Below are 23163 nucleotides of genomic sequence, written 5' to 3'. Positions count from 1 at the left end.
AAAAACTATAAGTAGTAAATCATCTGTAGTAAATTAACTTGATTTGATTACAACTCTGTAGAGTCATTTGATTCTTGCCATTCCTTAAAATCTAAATAGAACTCGTCACATTTTAGCTTGCTTGTTGGAAATAAACTGAAATAAATTTAACAATATAGTAAAGGTAAACAACAAATTCTTATATTTATATTTACTTGTGATCGACTAATTTAAAAATGTCACTTTGTACGTGATCCACATTTGTAGTAGCACAAATAACATGGCCAAGAGTAATTTTCTGAATTACATTTAATTGATCTAGAAAACGTTTAATTTATTTATTATACCTGTATAATCGTATTTCTCTTGTGAAGTATTTAGTTGTTATTATTAATTTTCATAAGAGTGCAAGATAATTATATGTATATGTATTTACTATTTATGTTATATTTATTATACAATAGAGTATTTTAAAATTAATTGTCACGGAACTAAAAATACGGATTTTAATTTTGGATAGATATTTGATAATTTTTTTTTTGATATTGGAATGTATATAATGTTATTTTATATCATGTTTCAGAATTCTTAACATAAGTTTACACATTATAATATTGATCTTAGTTGTGTCTGTCTGTCCGTCAATTAGTTACCAGCCCAGTATATATCGTAATATGTTAACTGACCATGTGCACTTCGTTGCCCGTTAAAAAGGGTATATGTAAACTGCACCCTAATTTTTATTTATGTTAAAGAGTTGTAGTGTAAACTGCGCGCGACAACTTAAGCTATGAGCCGTTTGTAAAATATACAAAACTTTTATCTTATTAAAGTTTCTATAATTGTGTAATTTTTCAGTTATATCAAAGAAATTTTATTTTCTGTAGTTATTTTATAGTTCAATGTTACGGTTTACCATTTTTAAGTTCAGATAGCGTATATGAGTATTTTGTCAATTATTAATGAAATCAAAGCCTGATGACGAAAGAGTGACACAATTTTCGGATTATTTGGTAGATGTATACAAAAGTGAAGAAGCTCAGTATCCATTTAAAGTATGAGCTCAAGTATCAGCAGAGTCAACTTTAACCACTAATGCATGTTAGTCTTTTCATTCTGGCTTTAATTCTAGTTTTTGTACAACTCATCTAAATATTTTTATGTTCATAGAAAAGTTAAAAGAAATTCAAATAGAAACATATATCAAACTGAATAGTATAAATGAATCCTTTAAATACCAAAATTCTAAAATAAAAAATAAAAAACGGAGAAAAGTTACAAAATTTAATTCATTAATTGAAATTTAATATTGGTCAAAATCCAATCATTGAATATGTATCATCAATATGATATTTTTTGTAATACTTGTAATTATTTTACTTTTTAAATTTCATTTTTTTTTTTAAATTTAAATTATTCATATTTATGGCTGTAACAAATTAAGTATACATCAAAGATAATTTTACAAAAATATAGCTATTGGTTTTTAAAATTTTACCCGGGCGCAATTTACATGTCATCTTTTTACAGTTGATAAAAATTCGAGAGTAGGTAGTTTACATGTATGATTTTGGGTTTATCTGTATTTCGGACGCAGTGTACAATCGAAGGTTTATAAATGCTAACTCTTTAAAAACTGATATATACACGCAAAATAAGGATATTATTGATTCCTCGGAAACTATCTGTTTATGAAAAAGGTTTGTATTGATTTCGTCGATTACTGTTTAAAATATCCACACATCGATTATTCCGGACATTGTTTATCCCTCCCCCCTTTTATATGTATTTTAAAATATATAGCAGCGGTTTTCAAACTTTTTTAGTTTACCTGAGTTACTAGGCCGGTATCCTCCCAGTCGGGGTCTGAGTGTGTCACCATTTTTATAAATTTACATTAGTGTCGTCACACAAAAAAGGTTGAAAACCATTGAATTAGACCAGGTATGCCCAACCCGCGGCCCGCGGGCCAAATTCGGCCCGCGAAGGTGTTTCAACCGGCCCATAATCATTTTATAAAAATTAGAAATTTGTATAGGTGTAAAAAAAAAATTATTATTTAAAAAAAAATGTATTTTATTAAGTTTTTAAGAATTTAAAATAATTTTTAATGACGTAAACAAACTAACAACTATAGCGTGGAAATATTGAGAACTTTAAACACATATGATTTGAGTCATAAATTCGATAAGTGAACAAAGATAATATTATATCCGATAAAATGTACAATAAATATACCTGTGACTAGTTTATATTTTATCGAAATTAACAAAAAAAAACCCATGAAGCATATACGGCCCGCAGTACAAATATACATTTTGAATGTGGCCCGCCAGTTGAAAAAGGTTGGGCATGTCTGAATTAGACTATATATTTTAGTTTTGAATTATTATAAAACTATTATAATTTTATACATTTTATTAAGAGGATGTCGTACCTGCAATCTGCATATGTTGTTTCCGTCTTACACGTGTACGACATAGCAAATTTTCTTTCACCGATAAACAGTAGCCGGCAGAGTCAATAATCGGTGGAATTGATATAAAATTGGCGGAATCGATTTACGCTCGTTTCCAACTACCTGCAATCTGCCCTTTTTGTCCATCAAACACTTTTATGGTCAAAAAGGGTAGATTACAGGTTGCTGGAAACCACCGGGCCATTGCACTGCATGTAGGTAAACAATTCGCACATTTATTTTAATTATTAATAAATATTTACGAACTTTGTTGGATTAAATTTATGCCTAAAACATTCCCATGATCATAAGGAACTAAAGGAACACATAAAAAAAAATCCGATCAAAATTGAACCGATAGTTATCGAGTTTACGTTACACAAAAAAATGCGCTTACTGCTTTATATATTAAGTATAGAAGTATAGATTGTTACGGTTGTTGATATTAAGATAATTAGTTATTTCCATAGTTAACTCTAAATTTCTACGAATTGTAATTATTTTTAATAACATGTTTAGTTTCTGTCCGTTGGTAGCAACAGTTTACGGGCATTTATACAGTTACTACTATAATAATTGTTGTTTACTACGCTCTAAAGGTCACAATTTTATTTTAAACAGATCTGATGATAATTATTGATAGGTTACAAAATGTTATGAAGTAATAACCAGGGGAATTCATAGTATAAATAATGAATTGATAATATGTTCTAATATTTGTTGTTTATTATATAATACCGATTTGCAGGTTAATTTTTCAGCGAAAAAAAAACATTAATATTCGGTCAGTAGCTGTTACGATTACAAATATTAATGTATATAAGTATCGACTACTTTTTTTTTTTTACATTAAAAAAGTATCATTTTTAAACATAATTGTAAAAATATTTTTATCACAGCATATAGCGATAATCTTGTGTTTAATAATTATCTAAGTAGATTGGGAGTTGTTTTCAATTAAAGCTTCATATTTGTTAATTTATTGTGGAATAAACTTAATGAAAAATATCCAAAAATGTAGTAAAAAAGAGCGATATGTGTTTAAAGTCACATTAAACAAATTTTGTTCATAATAATTAAACAGGCTGACTGTACGTTATCTTTAATCGAAGTATTTTTTCGTTATATGAAAATTCAAGAACAGTATACGTATGAGGCAATATCTATTTTCATTGTGCTCTGTGTATTCAATCGACTTACTTTTATTAAAACTTCCGGGTTGTCCCTGTACATCGTAGAAAAATCGATCACCAGCTTTATAACGATAGAAACCATCGGCAATTATGCATTGCGCAGTAGGACCCACAATTGCACCAAGACTGTGTTTTTCCAATAAAATACCTACCATTAAGTCGATGTCATTCACTGAGTTATAAAGCTCTTTTAGTTTCATTATATCCTAAAATAAATTAGAGTTATAATAAATCGTATATATATATTTTTAATTATATCTGAAAATTTACTATACCTTTATATGTATTAGATCTACTAAGTCTTCAAAATCATTCGCCAACGGCAGTCCACAAAAATGTCTGACATAATTGTATGGCTGTAACCCCACATCACGACCCCTAACGATATCAATGGCTAGTAAATCACGTCCTGTATATGGAGGCTCTTTAAATTTAGCGAGCATATAGTTGGATATCTAAAAATTAAAATTAAAATTAAAATTATATATTAATATTTTATAAAAGCACATGTGAAATAGCATAGTTACAAAATAATTGTACGAAGGCTGAATTATTCGCCCAGGTGTCTCCAAAAATCCTTTGAGTAATTTATCAAAATTATTTTTTATTGGTATTAAGTTTGATTGTCTCATCCAATCCGTAATATTAACTGAAAACTCTGTTTTGTAATCTTTATTCATAAAACTGTTACCAACAATTAAATATTAGTTTAATATTTTTACAACTTGAATTACTAGAAAGTGTGATTCTTTTAAAAATAATCACTTATATTTTAAAAATGTATTCATTTTTTGGATGTTTTGAGTCATTACAAAACAAAAATGATAAATATAATATAATTTTTAAGTTTTTTTTGAAGAAGAATATGTTTTTGTGATTCCAAACGAGTAATTAGTTTAACTTTATATGAGCAGAATATAGGAAAAATTAACTACGTAATTGTTGATTTACTACTCCTGACATTTAAATTTTAAGCTATTATAAATTAAGTCATAGGTAACTAATTATTTTATTTTATTTTTAGTTCCATTCTTATACATTGCTATTTTTAAAATATAATTCAGTTTTAGAATGAAAAATTAAAAATATGTGTGCTCTAATTTAAAATAGTTTTTTTTTGCATTGAATCAGTTATGATGTAACTACAAATTATCTAAAAAAATATTTTCAAAAGTTTCAATACTTTTCTACAAAATTAGTGTTTAGGTATAAAAAAATGACCTTGTATCTATAATTGTTTTTGGTAATGTACATAAAATGGAGTAATACTTATATATTTATTACATACTTGAATTGAACGGGTATAAGTGAATGAAGAATTCGGATAGCAGCGCTTGAAAATTCCTGAGATGTAGATGGATTAATAGAAGGGTTATAAATATTCTCTTCATTTAATCCATATATTTCTTGAAAATCTTCTCCTGTTTAAAATAAAAAAAACTTAACAAAATAGTTGAACGTTATTAAATTTCTATTGTGTATAGATTATAATATATACCGATAATTATAGGTAAGAAATCTTTGTATGTGATGCGTTGAATAGTTGCAATAACTATTCTGCGTGATTCTTGATAAAGAATTTCATCTGACCAATAAGGATTTAAAGCCGAAAGTTTAAAAGCGATATAATTATGATACCTTAAGAATAATGTTTGCATCGCTGTTATTCCTAAATTTTGATTTCCATTATCCGGATCACCTGTAAATAAAATCTAGCTGTAGTATTTAATAATATATTTAACAAACGTTAAAAATATAAGTGTTAACCCTATTCGAAAGGCAGTGGAGAAATATAATTTTCACACATAGATAACAAAGAAAAATATTTAAATAATTAAACTAATGTATTATATTAGTATACATATAGTATACATATAGTATACATTGTTATGTTATTTTTGGTCATCTAATATGAAGATTATATAGTAAAACGAATATTATTCAATAACTTTGAAGGTATTGTATGGAGTTTTTACATTTTATCATTCAAAATATGAGTATAATAATTAACAAGTGATAATATTAATAATCTCGGTGTTGGTGAATTACCGCCCAATCAGAGTATATTTTAAGAATTTTTTTACTTGGTGGCACTATCAATATAAATCATAAGGAATAGCTTAAATACTTACCTCGGGTATTTTTTGTTTTTTTACTTGTAAAATAGAGTACGAGGCACGTTCATTAACCATAAGGTGGCACTAATTTACATTAGGTGTCACTCATGCCACTTACTTTTTATATTAAAATATGCTCTGCGCCCAATTCATAAAATATTAAGTATATGTAGTGAACCGGAATTTAGCTATTAATATTACTAAGCAGACACCATAAAGATGTTGGATGAATTGTTTACTAAAAATGTATTTATTGTATGAGTCCTAATTAAAAAAATAATAAAGTTTTCGTCATTTTAATTTTTTTTATTATTTATTTGGTAAAAACTTAAGACTTCATTTATTATCGAATTCTAGTTTGTAAGTTTATGAATTTGTCGTTATTTAAATTTTTTTTAACATAATTTTATTATTATATTATTGCTAATCAGCAATAGTTACTCGCGCCGTAATTCACCTACGATCAAAAGATTATCAGGTTAGAATCCATAGATATTTGATATCGTAAACAAAACGTCAATCCTCAATTCACCCACAGTCGATATCCTAACTCAGAGGATACTATACTTTTCACTTATCTAATTATTTTGAAAAATTTTAAAATATTGGTAACCCTCAATAAAATTATGATTTATTTTTCTATATTACTGTAAATTGTTATCGTTGTGATTAATTTAGCATTTTATAGACTAATAATTAGTTGTATATTTAAAATATTATTAGATAAATGTTTTTGTAACTTAATAAAAAATGACATTCTATTTTTTATAAGTATTTATACTCTATATCTTCGTAAATAAATAATAATTAAATAGATGGATGCTTAAAAGAAAATATTACAATAATGTTTACAAATTAATATAAGTAATTCATGATTACAACTTAAGTATTATAATATATTATTTTTACTATGCGTATTTATAATAATAATTAATAACAAACAATTATTTGAAAAATGTTGTCTTAACACCATATCTAAATAATGTTTTTAAGTGTATGTATAAATATAAATAAATAAAAATATTAATATACAGAGTAATTCTTTCATTGAACAATACTCATTATTTCAAAATCTTTTAAAGTTTTGAAAATATTTTTTTTACATAACTTCTAGTCAATATTAAATATATAATTTTAATGTTTTTTTCGTTATAATTGTTTAAGTTTTTATTTTTATTTAATTACAATACACATTTTAAATTTTATATTTCGAAAGTCGAGTATTTTTTGGAATGTTTTATTACATAAAAATCGAAATTTAGAAGAGTAATTTTTGAGTTATGGTATTTAAAGTTTAGCAGTGTAGAGTGCTATAGAGTACCTAGCAGAATATTAGTCTACTACTCCATTCATCTAAATTTTAAATATTTATGATTCATAAACTACTATTTTGAATTTCGACTTTTATGTATCAAAATACTCAGAAAAATGTTCTGTTTACTGTATATAAAATTAAAATTATATGTTATCATTCAAAAAAATTAAAAAATTAAAAATTATAACAATAAAAATATAAATTTTTTTTGAAGATTTTGTTTTATTTTGACTGAAAATAAAGTAAAATAAATATTTTCAAACATGACAATAAATTTTGAAATAATGAGTATTATTTAATAAAAAAAATCATTCAGTATACAAAATAGATACACGGTGTTTATTATACTTATTATAATGTGGATTTGGTTATTTCTTCGACTTATCAACTTTTCATTATAAACCTATTTATAAAAATTTGTCTGAAAGTTGTATATTTTCTAAAAACTTTATAGGTTATTATAGGTAGGTGTGGTGGCTCTAGTGTGCTGGAAAAATTTCCTAATATTTTACAAATTTCATAGTTTTAATCAATTGAATTCCATGTTTCATAGCATATTATTGAGACTTTTAAACAATAAAAAAAATAATAATAAATACAAATTAAAAGAATTTTAGTATACCCTAATAAAAAGTAAACATATTATAATAAAATATATTTTGTATTATAAGCCGATGAATGGAATAAATAATTTTTAATTTAATTTATTTTCGTATAATAATTAATATTAACCTGTATCATATACGGTATCGTTTTTTTCATGTACGGTAAGAGCCAAATGTGTACTGAATAAGTATGGACAGAACATTTGCCCATTTTCGCTAGTCGAGAAATTAAGTCGTCCGCCTTCCATCATTCTTAGATGCCGTGAATAACTTTCATCCGACCCATACACTTCAGATGCGTCGATAAAATGAGTATCGTTGTTCATCTGAAATCTCTAGTGTGGTAGTTACCGATGTACATTGAAAACGTTAATACTTTACTTACAAACGTTGTTGGGAATAATGGACAGCTGTAATTCCTCGACGTTAACGAACGGAATAACCCCATGCAAGATATGTTATGCTTACTATAAACAGGGTCATCGGGTGGGTTTTCGACTACCATTTCACACTGAGTAAATGTTTTTCTTGCATTTTCGTCGACACAACCATCTATTATTTCATCTGTATACAAAAATCAGTGTAAATAAAGTTTTTAAAATACAATTTTAAACAGATTGTGAAATTCGATGATTCTTGTTATTTGTATTTGAAAATTGAATACGTACCGTTTTCTTTTTTTGGAATATCAAGGAACAGGCCTGATATGTCGTGAGCTAATAATTGTCCAAATGGCAATAAAAGCACATTATTTTCATCATTATGGTATATTTCTCGATTCAGAAACATTTGAATGTTGATTACTCTTGTACTTGGTAATACACTCCCATTTGTTTGTAATCGAAATTTATAAAAACCTTAGAAATAAAATTATGATTTTAAACCTAACCAATAATTACTTATCAATATTATAATTTTAAAATTATAAAGTACTATGTTAATTCTATTAAAATAATTAAAATGTGTTCAGTTTAATAAAAAATTATGTAATCATATTATTAATTTGAAATATACTGGATACATTTTTTTTTCATTATGACTACTTTTTCAATGGAAATTATAAAAAATATTTAATGCATACCAATAGGATATAAAAATTAAGAATAATGTTAATTTAATCGTTATATACATATATTTATATAAATATTATTTTATTTATACAATATTATGGTAGATACGTAGTAAAAATACCTATACCTGCCACTTGCAATTTACTTAATATTTCTATAACAGTTAATTAATGTATTACCATCACTGAAATTAGCGTTAAGCAAACGATAAAATGGCGTTTCTGCTGCTCCTCTCGTAGGTATTTCTAAATTGTTACATGATCCATTTATGTTTCGGTACTTAGCGGTTGGATCACATTTCACTTTAGGAGCACATTGCTTTATATAATCATCATTTGTGGTTGCAATACTTGAAATATGTAGTGAATTTCTTGTCTATAATAATATATGAACTAAGTAATAATTTTGGAATCAAAGGTAAATTAAATTAAAAATAAGTATGTAAATTCAACCTTTTAGATAATTTTTTTTAAATATTTAATTTTTACTGATATATTTAGAATACTTGAATGATTTTTAAAAGCAAGTTATTTATTATTTCAAACACTATGAACGATTTTGATATTATTTTTTTATGGGTAATTTCAAGTCATTTAAAAAAATGTACTATTTATTATCATAATGATTTTTAAGTCTTACTTTTTTAAAAATCATATACCTTTTTTATTTCAAACCCTAATGCAGAGTATTTTTTAGGAATATAAAAATTTAATTTAAAACGATAAGTGGATTGGAGTTGCACGAGATTATCCTACACAATGTTGATCGACTAACTCCGCCTCATAATCAAAATATGAGGCGATGGATTACGAGGTATGTTATTTTTAGATATACCCCGCTCCTTTCTCTGGAACTTTGCTTAATTCACGTATGTAATATGCACCATTTTTAATGTTCTTATGTACATATTAAAAATGAAACCCTTTTTTAATATTTATATTTTTTACAATGAATAAATATTTAATTAATTATTAATGTAAATATTTATTTAATTAAAAATAAATAAACATCTAAATTAATTTTGCAATTATTAATTTATTGGTATAATTTTCATGAAAATTATTTTATTTTAGGTATATTATATAATAGGTAATATAAAAGTATTTAGTTTTATTAAATTATTTAATACGTATTTGTATTATTTAATGTTTCTTTTGAAAATTATAACATTGATTGAGAACCTTAACAGTTAATACTATGAATAGTTTTAAAGTTTTTGTTTAATTTTGTTTTATTTATACTACTTTATATTAAATATAGTATATTATACTAATGTATCTACTTAAGTTTTAATAAACAATTTTTAAAATTTTAAAAATATTAACATACGTTAGTGTACTATTTTAAAATTAATCTATTTAACTACCGCTTACCACAGAAATAAAATTGGTTGAAGAATATTCCTAAATAAAGCTTAGTTTACAGTTACGTTGTCTATCGTGTCGTTTCTAAAAATTCAACTCAGTCCAACTCTAAAAACTAGATTACATTAAAAGACACACAACACGACAGACACGTATTTTTCGTGATACAATTGTATTCATTTTTATAAATTCTATAGGCTCTACTATTAAAAAATAATATTTTATTTATAAATGTGTAGTTATCAAATGTTATCTTTATAAGAAAGATTTATGGTCATAGATTTATTAATATAATGTACATTTAAATATTTAGTTTTATTCGAGTTTATTACACAAATTGTTTAACACAACATTTTCCTTGAACGAATTATGAATTTTACGTAATTTTAATCTATTTACCTTAGTAATGTAACTAGAAGCTGATGGGTTTTCGTACTTAATGTTGAAATATAAAAGATAAAAAACTCCAAGGAATAATAATACAAAAAAAATCCCACTGACAAACCATTTAAACCATTTATGGTTCTTCTTTAGATTTGAAGTTTTTTGATTTAACAATGGTCTAAAATGATAATAATTATTATTTAATAAAATTTCAATTTAGTTAAATGTTGATAAAATGTATTTATGTGTACACATAATAATTGATATTATGTATGCGTTATAAAATAAATTAAAATAATTTTATTATCATAATTACTGAGATTCATGTTGAGACGAAATATCCATTTCATAGGGATTTATGCTTTTAAGTTTACAAGCGGTTGTTATCCAAAACTACTGAACATTTTAAAAATAATCAAATAAAATTAAACTAGCAAGTCAAAAGTGTATAAAACATTTTGATGTTGTACTATGTTAAAATATTGAGTTACCACAACTAATTGAACGGTTTAGATTAATCTATTTAATGCTTATAAATTGAATAATTATTTTACGTATTTACTAAATATACATTTATAACCTATTTAGAAATCAAAGTTTAAATAATCATAGTTATATAATTTAATAATGAATAACGATTTATTTAATGATGATTTTAACGTATATTTAATAAATAGAGCAAGTAAAACTAAAATGTATTATGCAATAAGGCTAGGCATTAAAGCTTATTGGGTGTTCTCAAACGAACCGCAATCAGTTTTACTTTTTTTAATTTGCAGGTGTTGTAACACAATATTCTATAAATTCACTTGTTATTATTTTTTTATAACTAGAGAAAATATTACTAATTACATTCTGATAATGAGTACCTTGTATCTGCTATAACCTATGAACTTATTTTTAAATTAGATATTTTATTTTTAAACACACTCGATAAAGTTCTATGGTTTACAGCCTTACAGGTACTTGATATAAACACATTATTTAATAAATTAATACTTTTATTGTTTATATAATTTATCATTTTCAAATAATTATGTACAAAATATACAATATTCAGAAATTATTTATTTTGAACACTGCTTACATTTTTATGTAGGTATTAAAAAATACTTATTCATTTAAGCACTAGTATTTATTTTGTTTTTATTGATTTTCAAATAAAATACTACTTACTCGTAACTCTTTTAACCTTGTAAATATATACTTATTTAATTTTCTATTGCATAGGTTTATGAATTTTTTTTTTATATAAAATTGTAAATTTATTATCTTTAAGTTAATTTGTATTTTAATTATAGTTAAATTTTTAGCATACTATAGGTAATAAAAATTATAAATTTAATTAAATTTAATGTTTATGAGTATTCGCCTCTTTTTTTCTTAGTATGAGATTAATCTGAAGGTAGTAAGTGGCCTCCTGACATTATAATATATATTAACACAAATAAAGTGTCTCTCATGTTTAAAGTCCCTGTCAAGATATATTATTAGAACTTGTGTTCTAATATTTTTTTAAAGTAGTAATCTTTAATACTTTTTTTTTGTGTTGTACGCCATTACTACCTAGTAATTAAAATATTTATTAAGTATGGCCAATTAATTTATATTAGTGTAGATCAGGCCCTGATTTACGCAAGTGCAGATGGAGCACACTTGTACTTGACCCCCAATTCTGGGGGGCCCCCGATCTCCGTGAATTGTAGAAAATTTTCTGTGTTAAAATTAATTATTTTTAATAAATTATAATTACAATAGACCTTATACTAGTTAAATCATTCTACACCTCAATACAACATATTAAATTAATAATAATAGAAAATTGTTTGAACATAGGAAATATTTGATACATAATAAGTAATAACAATAACTATTTATAGATTTATTCCAGCCTAGTATTTAATGATTAACCCGTCGTTGGTGACGCATTTCGCTCCCACTAACCTTGGCCCTAATTTTATTAAATCAGGGCCTGGTGTAGATAAGTTAACTTTAATATCTACCCTGGGTTTTTTAACTTACAATTGTTATTGAGCACGTAATTTATTTAATTCTATGCTTTAAATTTATATGATAAGTAATATGAACTTGATACAATTAAAAACGAATTAATTTTTTTAATTTTCATAGATACACACTACTTATTGGTAATTGTGAAACTTATTATTTTATATTAATTTGTCCTACTATTTATTTTTTTGCATATTTAATGGTTTAGAAAATTTTAAGTTTGTTTCTACTAAATTATTGAATCAGGCATAAAATTCTTGTTTACTATTGTATAAAATCATTGCTAACAGAAAAATTAAATAAAAAATTTTTAATATCTTGTAATTTTAGTCACAGCTTAAGTTTTTTTTGTAAACACGTACCTATTATTCTTTGAATTAATAAAAAAAAAGCTAAATATTTATCATGAAGTATAGACAATTAATTTAATAAAGTTATTAAATTCGTTAGAGAATTAATTATCTAGTTAAGTTTAAAAACTTAAAAAATAATAACAATAATATGGTATTGAGATTATAATGAGATAATGATTAAATTTTTACACATTTTAATCTAAATAATAGCATCAAACGTAGTATATTAAATATTTTCAATAATTTTAAAATTCTACAAAACTTCAAAGGCCATTGCATATTGGTTAGAGTAAATTTTTTGGAATGACTAGAATCGTTCATACTAAAGTGAGTTCTGTAGACTCCACATTTATACCATTAATACTAATTATATTATATAATTCATAATTTAATTGTTTAAAAAAATAGGGGAATTAGGTAATCATTTTACGATAACAAGATATATTGAGTGTGCCTCGTCATTAAGTCTCTGCAATGTATGTGATAAATTTGAATTCAATGATAAATCATTGTATACAAAAAATGATTCCGAGTGAAGACCAGAAATAAGTGACAGCGTATTATATAACATAGTAAATTTTATGAGATATTTACGTTGCTTTAATTATTGCTAATTCATTTTAAAGTTAGTAATATAGTAGGTTAAATTAATTTTTATCAAAAATATTGGATTTATTACATTATTTATGTCACGAATCAGTCAATATAAACTTACCATAGAAAGCGTGAATAGGTTTATGGTATAAATATGCAATAGCATATAATTATTTAAAACATTTTGTAAATTGCATTGTGTATATTATAAAATATATTGGTATACATAACAATTTCAAACTCCCATTAAAAATATTTTCAAATTACAACAAAATAATTAAAACTGTTATTTTTTGTTTATCTAATTTAACACAAATTACAACTTTAAATGTCTATAAAATAAAATTGTATTATCCACTATATTTTTAAATCTAGTATTAAATATTTATTAATATCTTTGTACTACGTTGTTAAGACTTAACTTAGTAATAACTAGAAATTTAATGTAGTTTTAACTATAGAAGAATTTGCAAATTTTTGAGATTTTGACGTAATTGTCAAAATTGAATTTAAGATGCTTATATAATATATAAAATACCTTTACAGCATTGATGAGGACAATCTTAGATGGGTAGATAAATAGACGATGATTTAATCAATATAGGATCTTATTATAAGAGGTTATAACAAACTATATAAAAATACATCTATATGAATCATTTTGCGTATTAACGTGATCAAAATTAGGAAACCTCATATCTTTATCCACCAGTCACCACACATTTAACCAAATGTCTAGGACTATAACAAAAAAAAAATCTAACTGATAGCGGGTTAATGGACTACGTCTTTAGATATGATATACTTTACTAAAACTCAAGTTTAATAAAGCCTTATATAAGGAATATAAAAATTAATTCAATACTTTTAAAACATAAATACTATTACTAGTATCAAAAGTAAATGCATCTTAAAATTTTAAATTTATTATAAAATTATCATAGATTTGAACGTATTATACATATTGTACACGGGATTTTCATTATTGTGCAAATACTTACCTAATTATATACTTTATGTACATACAAATTCCACACAGCAGAAGTATAATAGGTATTAATTTATTTTTTTTTTTAATTTTATATTTAAAGAGTTTCATGTAATATTGATATTAACTATGAATAGTTAATATACTATTATGAGTTACAAGTTTTGTTAATGATTAACAGTATATTATTATTATTATAAAAACCATAATAAAATGTAACTATATTGCATATTCATGACGCCGTGTATTCGATCTTCGAATACATTCATTTAAAGGCAATGCTAAATTACAAAATGCATAAACATGTTTTATTAAGTTTGGATTACATAGTATATTATACAGGAATTTTATTATTGATGTTATCCCCTATCATAAAATAGATGCTCAGAACAATAACTAATAATCTCCTCAAACTTAATAATTTATGAAAAATAACATCGCTCTTGATATATTCTTCACACTATTTAGAATCTATTTCTAATTATTCTAATTTTCACTATAAAAATTGTATTAACTGTAGTATTATGATTGAATTTCACGTGTACGTTTATTTATAAATATGTCGTAAAAGTGTGATGAGGTTGAACTATATATATATATTTTGGACGAAGATAATAAATTATAATTTAATATTTTTGTACTAAAATATTAATTATTGTTTAGTCATTGATATTCAAAGAAAAAAGGAAAATTATATAAAAAAAAGTAGTTATGTTATGATGCAATTATGATGAAAAATCCTTCCATGGTGATAAATCCAGCTTATATGATTTACAGTTATACTTGATACTTGACATCCACCTAATAATATTAGAAAACATATAAATACCATTACAACATAAAATATGTAGTTGTTTAAAAAAAAAATAAATAATAATTTTACTTATGGTCAACAAATCTAAATGTTTCCTTTTGTATTTGGCTCAAGTTTGATGATGTACACATAACGTGACTAAGAGTGATTTTTTTCAATACTTTAATTTGTGCTATAAATACAAAAAAAAAAAAAAATGAATTATAACACGATTGGCTGTTGTTAAAAGGTGCATGTTTAATTTTTTGTACCCGTGGTGAAACTTCCTGGTTGTCCTAGAATATCATAAAAGAAACGATCACCAGCTTTAAACCTGTAAAAACTGTCTCCAATTACACATGCAGTTGATGGACCAACCATTGAACCGTTTCTAGGTTTTTCCAAAAGAGCACCAACAAGATAGTCTATGTCATGCACAGTAGAGTATAGCGATTTTAAAGTTTCAATATCCTGATAAAAAATAATTTATATATATAAAAAAAAAAAAAATGTTATATCATGTTAATGAAATTGTAAAAACTTGAATTATTAAACAAAAATTATGAAATAAAATTAACTAAATATTAAATATATTTATTTCAAGTATGTTTATTGTGTTATAAATCTATTAAAAAATGTGTGTCATAATTTTACCTCTAAAGAAATTAAATCGGATAAGTCATTGAATGTATAAGCTTTATTTAATCCACACAAATATCTCATTTTGTTATATGGTGGAAGACCATTATCTCTGCCTCTTTGAATATCGTAAGACATTAAATCAAATCCTGAGTATGTATCTAAATTTGGTATTTTAAACACGACATTTGTAATCTAAAATTTATTAATAAATAAATAAATGTAGTAATACAAAAGTAATAATAACATAAGTAATATTGAAAGGTTACCAAATTATTATAAGATGGTTGTACAGCTCGGCCAGGGGTTTCCAAGAACCCTCGTAGCATGTTATCGAAATTTCCTATAAGCAAGTCTGGCTTCAATAACACTCTTGAAGGCTCTACTTCGTCGACGATTGAATAGTTTGCACTTATAAAGCTGATAAATACGATAAATTAGTAGAAAATCTATTTAATTTTATTACTTAAAAATTATACTTGAATTTAGCGGGAATAATGTTGTGAACAGCTCGGAATGCACCACTTGTCATCTCTTGTGATAAAGCCGAATTAATTGAAGGATCGTAAATCGTCTGTCCGGTTAATCCATACTCTTTCATGTATTCGTCTCCTAAATATTAAAAGATATTTAAATAACTTGAATCTTTTAATATTATTGTATCTTAATCTATAATTTGTATTATTTTGATTATTTTCAGTTATAGTAAGTGGATATTATGTACAGTTTTGTATAATTTTTCAAAATTTGATATCTTTATTGTTACTTGGTGTTTAATTAACTTTTTTTTTCAATTAATTAACAACATTTTATTTTACCTAGAATAATTGGCAAGAAATGTTCATATGTTATAACTTGTATAATTGCCCCGACAATTCTGCGAGTTTCTTGGTAAATTCTTTCGTCAGACCATGACGGATTTAACGTCTGTATTTCATCAGCCAAATGATTGTGATATCTTAAAAATAAATTTTGAAACAATGCAATAGCTAAATTTTGATTAACGTTTTTATCGCCTGAAAAAAAACGATGTAATAAGTTAAAATGATTTATACTAAATTATATTATTTTCAAATTAAAATTACCTGCAGCGAATTGAATATTAGATTTTCCTAACGGGCCATCTTTAAATTCAGAATCAGGATTCTGTGGACAATATTCCTCATTTTTTAATATCCTTGACTTGAGTTTACCATTTTCAAATGTTCGAAGACCATCGGCTATTTCTTTGTCTGAGCCGTATACGTGAGACCCATCAATATATTGTGTATTTCTATTGAGCTAAAAAAATTTTAAATGTTTACATTATTGCATTAAAATCATTTCATAAATTATTATCACATAATGTAAAAAAAAAAAAAAAAATAAATAAATAATATTAAACGAAATTATAATAAGAAAAAATACGTAAACTATGAAAGTATTATTGATTTAATAATTTTTTTTTCTTTTTCGTTAAATATTTTATGTGATTTGAATGCACCACTATTTTAATACTTACAATAGTTCTGGGTGTTAATGGGCAACTAAAATTCACTGAAGGCATAGATCGGACAAATTTAAACAGCGATACATTATATTGGCTATATACTGGGTCGTCTGCTGTTATAAATATAGCAGTTTCACATTCAATTGGAATTTTGGTCTTGTCTTTTTCAAAACAGTGATCTAAATTAGCTAAAATTACAATTATACAAAATTAGATATATTAAAAGATGTGTAATTACTGTCATACTTTTTGTTTATGTTTATATATAATGTATAACAGTCAGATTTTTTTTATGTATATTATACAAAATGTATAAAAAAAACCTATGTCAGTGCCTTTGTAGGTACTCACGAATGATGTGTAAATATCTTAGCTGCAGTACGACTTTGATTGGGGAATATAATGTCATGGTTTGAGTGGGAATTCGTATAATAAGGTAACAATAATCATACAAGATCGCGTTCTCTTTAAAATTTATATTTAACTTTTTTATTATTATATATAATTTATATAGTTATATATATTATAATTATTTGTTATATATTATTAATTATGATATATTATATATAATCAGCCTATTTAGCAAACGGCGTAACTCCAAAAAATTCAAATTTCATTTTTTCATGTCATTAGATAGAAAATAAAATGCGCATCGATTGGTATCATAATCATAATATTTAAGTGTGTTTTCTTCCATGAAACCGGTGTATCTCAATATATATAATATAATATAATAACATAATAATATAATATAATATAATACAATATAATAGAATATAATATAATAATATAATAATATATTATATTATATTATTATTATTAATAATATATTATATTATATTATATTATTATTTTATATTATATTATATATGTTGGATAGCCTGCGCGAATACCGTACGCAATAGCCTCACACGCTCAAGCAGTCACATCTACATGACTTACGCCTGACGCTCGATTCCCCAAGAAGGTCGTACTACAAACCGATAGCATAGATGTTTACACATCAATAATCTTTGTATCGATGAAAATATATGTACATCCGGATTTATGATATACGTTTCTACAATCAACTTGTTTTCCAATTAGTTTTAACATGGTTACTGTATTTTTACATTTACATATTTTCCTCACAAAATGCAATTATAAATATTTGTAAACAATAAGTTTTCGTGTACACAGTAATTCAAAGAAATGTATACATTCATATAAATAATTTTATAACAATTTATTTTATTAAATTAATTATTACCTGGAGTAGAAGTATTTCGAATATCATCAGGATAAAACGATATATCGTGTGTCAAAAACTGTCCCCATGGAACTAATAACTCATTATTGTCATGGTCAAAGTTACGGTTGTCTCTTATATAAAATAATTTCAAACCTACTTGCCTAGCACTAGGTAATGGTTTTCCGTCCAACTGAACTCTAAACGTATAATTACCTGAATAAATTCAATACATTTAACTTTAATACTTTGTCAATATTTATTTCACACACACACATTGTTTAACTACTGCAGTTATTAATACTTAATAAAGCGTGTATAAAGTGTAGAAATTGTATAGATACTATGAATATTGATAATTATAAAGATGAACCACATTTATTAAACGTAAAAATATGAGCGTTGAAATGATATTATTTGTTGCTTTGGAATTAAAAATTAGAGTGATACACATTATCAACAATGATACAATTCATTATAGTAATTCATCAATGTTAAATTTTCCATTTAGTATTTTAAAATAATTTATTAAAATAAAAAGTAAATTAACAGTGTGCGTATGTGTGTTTTAACTTTTAACACAGTAATACATTTTTGTTTTACTGTGGTTTTTATTTATTTCAATTAATGAATGCTAAATGACATTTTTAAAAACAAATTAATATTTATATTATATGTTATAGGTTCTAAATGTGTTTTTTGTATAATTCTTATTATTCTAATTGTTTATTACCATCATCAAATTCGGCGTTCATCAGCCTGTAAAACGGTGTTAAAGCTGCACCCCAGCTAGGATGCTGCAAATTATTGCACGACCCATTGAATGTTCGGTATTTATCGTCTGGGTTACAGGTAACGACTGGTGCACATTGCTTGAAGTAGTCTTCATTAGTTGTTGCTATGCTCGACACCCTAGAGGTTGGATGTGCAGATTTGACTTCAAAATATATAGGATTACGTGTTGACGTTGTTGCTTTAAATTTAACGGCATTTGCCTCCGATTCGTAAAAATTAATTGTATTTGATGAATTGTCTTTATGATAAAATATGTATACTATTACAGCTGTAGTAATAGCAATTACTAATATTACTATAAAAAGGGTAAACCATGGTTTTTTCCAATACGGTTGTTTTTCTTCCTTGGATTTTAATAATGGACTAAAACATAAATATTTTGATTTTATAATTCTATTATATAGTTAATTATATTATTAAGAAACAATAAAGTACATATTAGTTATTACAGTTATAACTAAATTTATAAAATATTTATTTTTTATTTCTTGAACTCTTTATGGTAGCTTGGAAACTTATAATTAATATTGAATATAAGTGGCTAATTGAAGTCTTAAGATTTATTTATTTAATATATAATCTACTCATAGAAGAGTAATCAATAACAAAATTAAATGATTTTAAAAATGTTCATACTAAACCATAAAAATATTAATTCTAAACATTAACCATGATGTAAACATAGATATTTTTATAACTTTATTTGATTTATTTTAAAATCAATAGTACCGTATACTTTTACAGTAATCATTAAGTTCTGTATAATAGTATAATAAATAATATTTAATAATGAATAAATATTAGATAATACCTAAATATCTGATAATAATTCATTAATTATTTTTAATTACAACTTCGGCTTTGAATTCAAGTATTCGAATTATATTATAGATATGAGGTAAGTATAGAATTAATCAGAACTAATCAGATTTTGAAAAGCGCGTATTTGTAATATCAAAATACAAAGTGAGAGAATATATTTATAGAATTATTACATAAAGGCGATATCTAAACGCTAAGTTGGATACGTGTTATACTATCCAATTAAAATACTGAGTTTTGACGCTAAATCGTTATTTTATCATACATGCCTATTAGTTACTCGTATTATTTTTATTGTTATAATTATTTATTCATTTATCATACTATTATTTCCTCGTTTTTTTCTTCTTTAATATCTGTACACCAATGCTATGATATATTATACAATAAAAACGAATTAACTAGAATACATACAATGTAGTTGATAACATTTTAAACAAGTACTCAACGTGGTACACAAACCGAAAATAGTTCTCTAGACCAGCGTTTCTCGACCTATGGTGCGCGTACCACTAGTGGTACGCAGAAAGCTCAAAGGTGGTACTTGAATGAAAAATAAATATTTATCATAAAATAAAATATTATTATATATATAAAATATTATTTCGTTTATTTGATTATTACTAAACCAAATAGTCGGTTTTACTCACGTTAAAGATAGAAATTTAGATAAACGTTAATATCTATAAAATTGTAATGCTTGGTCGATTTATTTTTTAACAATTGTACATGCTTAATTTTACTTTTGTTTGATAAATTTTAATATTCTATAAAATTTTTTAAAAATTTTTTTTATTTAGAAAAAAATAGAGTTTTCTAAATTAAATGGTACGTGAAAATTTTCTAGATGTGAAGGTGATACTCGGAAGTTAAAAGGTTGAGAATCGTTGCTCTAGATCACATCTCATATTAATCGGGTCACAGTATTTTTCTTTTTTTAAACATTTTAATGCATACGACTTGTCTTTCAAGTGATAAAATTCCAATTTCTTCAATTAATTGACAACATGTCTATTTCGATGTTAAGAATAGCCAAATTTGAGAAACAGTTGTGCAACCCATTCTTAAACATTTTTTTATTTCAACGAAGAAAACCTTTTCCTTAGCCTATTATTCAATATATATTTGTGAGTACTGTGAAAATATTTTGTGGGCTTAGCTCCCCCCACCTTCCTCATCAATCCCTTACTGATGAATGTCAATGTCATCAATAGGGCTTGTAACTTAGTGCACTTAAAAAGTGTTACTTAATATGCATGCACTTATGCACTTATAATAGTATAATAATAATTAATATGCTTTGAAAATATGCACTTATTTTTTTCTACTAGCAATTATTTTTATAAATACAAATATTATGTTAAAAATATTTTAGTATTTTATAGTTTGTACTCAATATTTATTAATAAAAACCGAAACTAGGTATTTAATAACATGATACAATAACACCTTGTGAAAACCTTTAAAATTAATATATGTTATAAACAATTTTTTTTTTATTGCAAAATTTTCAAACTGTATTTTAAACATCATTATTCATAAAATATGCTCTAAAAAATGGAAAAATGAAAAATATCCACTATAAACTAACAATATTTTTTTTCAAAGAGTTGTGACATCAATTTTAATCTTACTTAGAAACAAATTAAATGTTCAAAAAACAAAAAAACATGCAATTGTAATACAATAATTTTCGAATCCTAGTCATCAGTAATTTATTTTTATCAATATTGAAAAATTATTAGTAAATATTTACAGATCATTATGATGAATTTATGTAGAAGAAAAATTAATTACATGTAACCATATTTTAAAACTAAATGACAACTTAATACCTGTAAATAATGTATTTTATAAGTGATACATTAAAATTTAAAAAAAAAAAATCAAATAAATGTAGAAAATATAAGGATTTTGTATTGTCTTTGAAAAGAAAAAAATGATAGAAGTGAAGGAAATATTTCTTCAACTTACCTAACAAAATATTATTACTAATTAGTAATCACTAGATTTGAGGACGTAAATATAAAACGTATAGCTATAAGTTTACAATAAAATAAAACAAATTTTGTAAAATTATATGTAAGTGTCAGAATCATAATTAATTATTATAATCAACCGATCGGTTCATTAGTTTTACAATGATTATGCTATTATTTTATTGTTATTATTATTATTTCTCATTTACTGTTAACAATTATTCAGCAAGAAAATAGTGCAAGAATTACAATAAATTTATATCAAACAACGCTTTTAAAAATTTTTTTTCAACAATATGTGTTTTTTGAAATATTGAATATATAAATAGTTACGTAATGAAGTCGAAGCATTTTTAAGAAATTCGGTGTACTATACGAATGATTGGTACTAGCTGAATGTTTTCTATTCAATACATTTTATAAAATAAATAATATATTTATGTAATAAATAAATTATAATAAAGAATACAAACAATACTCACTCAGTTTCAAATTGTTTAGAGTCGTCGACCTTTTTAAAAATATTAACCATTTTTAAATAAACCGTTCCCAATGAATTACATAATTTGACTGAATTAGATAAAATCTGTTGTTATTCCTGCGTAAAATGTTTAAAAGCATTTAAGCAAGCAATATTACATAATTACGTTCTTCCATAGTCCGTTATACGTGTCAGGTTCACATATAATAATATGATAATATGTTTTAAATAAACAATTATTTATAGATACCCGTACTTATCCTGCTCAAAATTTATTAACTGGAATCTAACTTTTAAACAATATTTATGAAGCTAAAAACGTATGTTAAAACTTATGAGCCACAAATAATTAATATTTTGTTCAAAAATATATGATTATATAAAATACAAGAATTTTTAATTGATTTTAGGTCAAAGTTTATGGGAGATAAATATTGACTTATCTACATTTATCTAAAATAATAAAATGGTTTGTATTATTTCTTACATGATAGATTTTAATATTTT

At 24.4% G+C, this 23163-nt stretch overlaps 2 protein-coding genes across 3 annotated transcripts; both read right to left on the bottom strand.

Moving 5' to 3' along the window:
- Window positions 1-10988, bottom strand: LOC112594176 (peroxidase-like; the record flags this gene model as incomplete). Its single annotated transcript, XM_025338834.1, is given in 13 exon segments — window positions 1-135; window positions 195-297; window positions 3638-3836; window positions 3906-4085; window positions 4158-4314; window positions 4919-5051; window positions 5129-5329; window positions 7795-7993; window positions 8053-8231; window positions 8336-8524; window positions 8917-9112; window positions 10501-10663; window positions 10802-10988. Coding segments are annotated over 13 exon segments (2016 nt in total). The 5' UTR covers window positions 10831-10988.
- Window positions 10989-15071: 4083 nt separating this feature from the next.
- Window positions 15072-22992, bottom strand: LOC112594184 (peroxidase-like). Of its 2 annotated transcripts, XM_025338849.1 has the most exons (13): window positions 22907-22971; window positions 22658-22773; window positions 19313-19737; window positions 18601-18795; window positions 17364-17539; window positions 16948-17143; window positions 16681-16878; window positions 16342-16474; window positions 16132-16282; window positions 15878-16057; window positions 15496-15694; window positions 15314-15416; window positions 15072-15231 (listed from the first exon to the last, which is right to left on the bottom strand). In XM_025338849.1, exons 2-13 carry the CDS (start codon window positions 22705-22707, stop codon window positions 15156-15158), a joined length of 2082 nt encoding a protein of 693 aa, XP_025194634.1. In that variant the 5' UTR covers window positions 22708-22773; window positions 22907-22971; the 3' UTR covers window positions 15072-15155. The 2 variants fall into 2 exon arrangements, with proteins under 2 accessions (XP_025194634.1, XP_025194632.1); XM_025338847.1 differs by having other exon boundaries at window positions 22658-22992.
- Between the last annotated feature and the right edge of the window lie 171 nt (window positions 22993-23163).

Source organism: Melanaphis sacchari, unplaced genomic scaffold (genome assembly GCF_002803265.2).
Source record: "Melanaphis sacchari strain LSU unplaced genomic scaffold, SCAv2.0 Contig221_pilon_pilon, whole genome shotgun sequence".
In the NCBI taxonomy this organism is placed as follows: domain Eukaryota; kingdom Metazoa; phylum Arthropoda; class Insecta; order Hemiptera; family Aphididae; genus Melanaphis; species Melanaphis sacchari.
The sequence above is the reverse complement of the archived record's forward strand: the minus strand, read 5'-3'. Positions and strand labels throughout refer to the sequence as shown.

Excerpts from the sequence above, each read along its gene's own strand:
- LOC112594184 (XM_025338847.1), bottom strand. The coding sequence starts at position 22,707 with ATGGTTAATATTTTTAAAAAGGTCGACGACTCTAAACAATTTGAAACT. Across the intron at positions 16,879-16,947 it reads TAATATTCAATTCGCTGCAG|GCGATAAAAACGTTAATCAA; the intron begins GTAATTTTAATT and ends GTTTTTTTTCAG. Across the intron at positions 16,283-16,341 it reads ATTATTCCCGCTAAATTCAA|CTTTATAAGTGCAAACTATT; the intron begins GTATAATTTTTA and ends CGTATTTATCAG.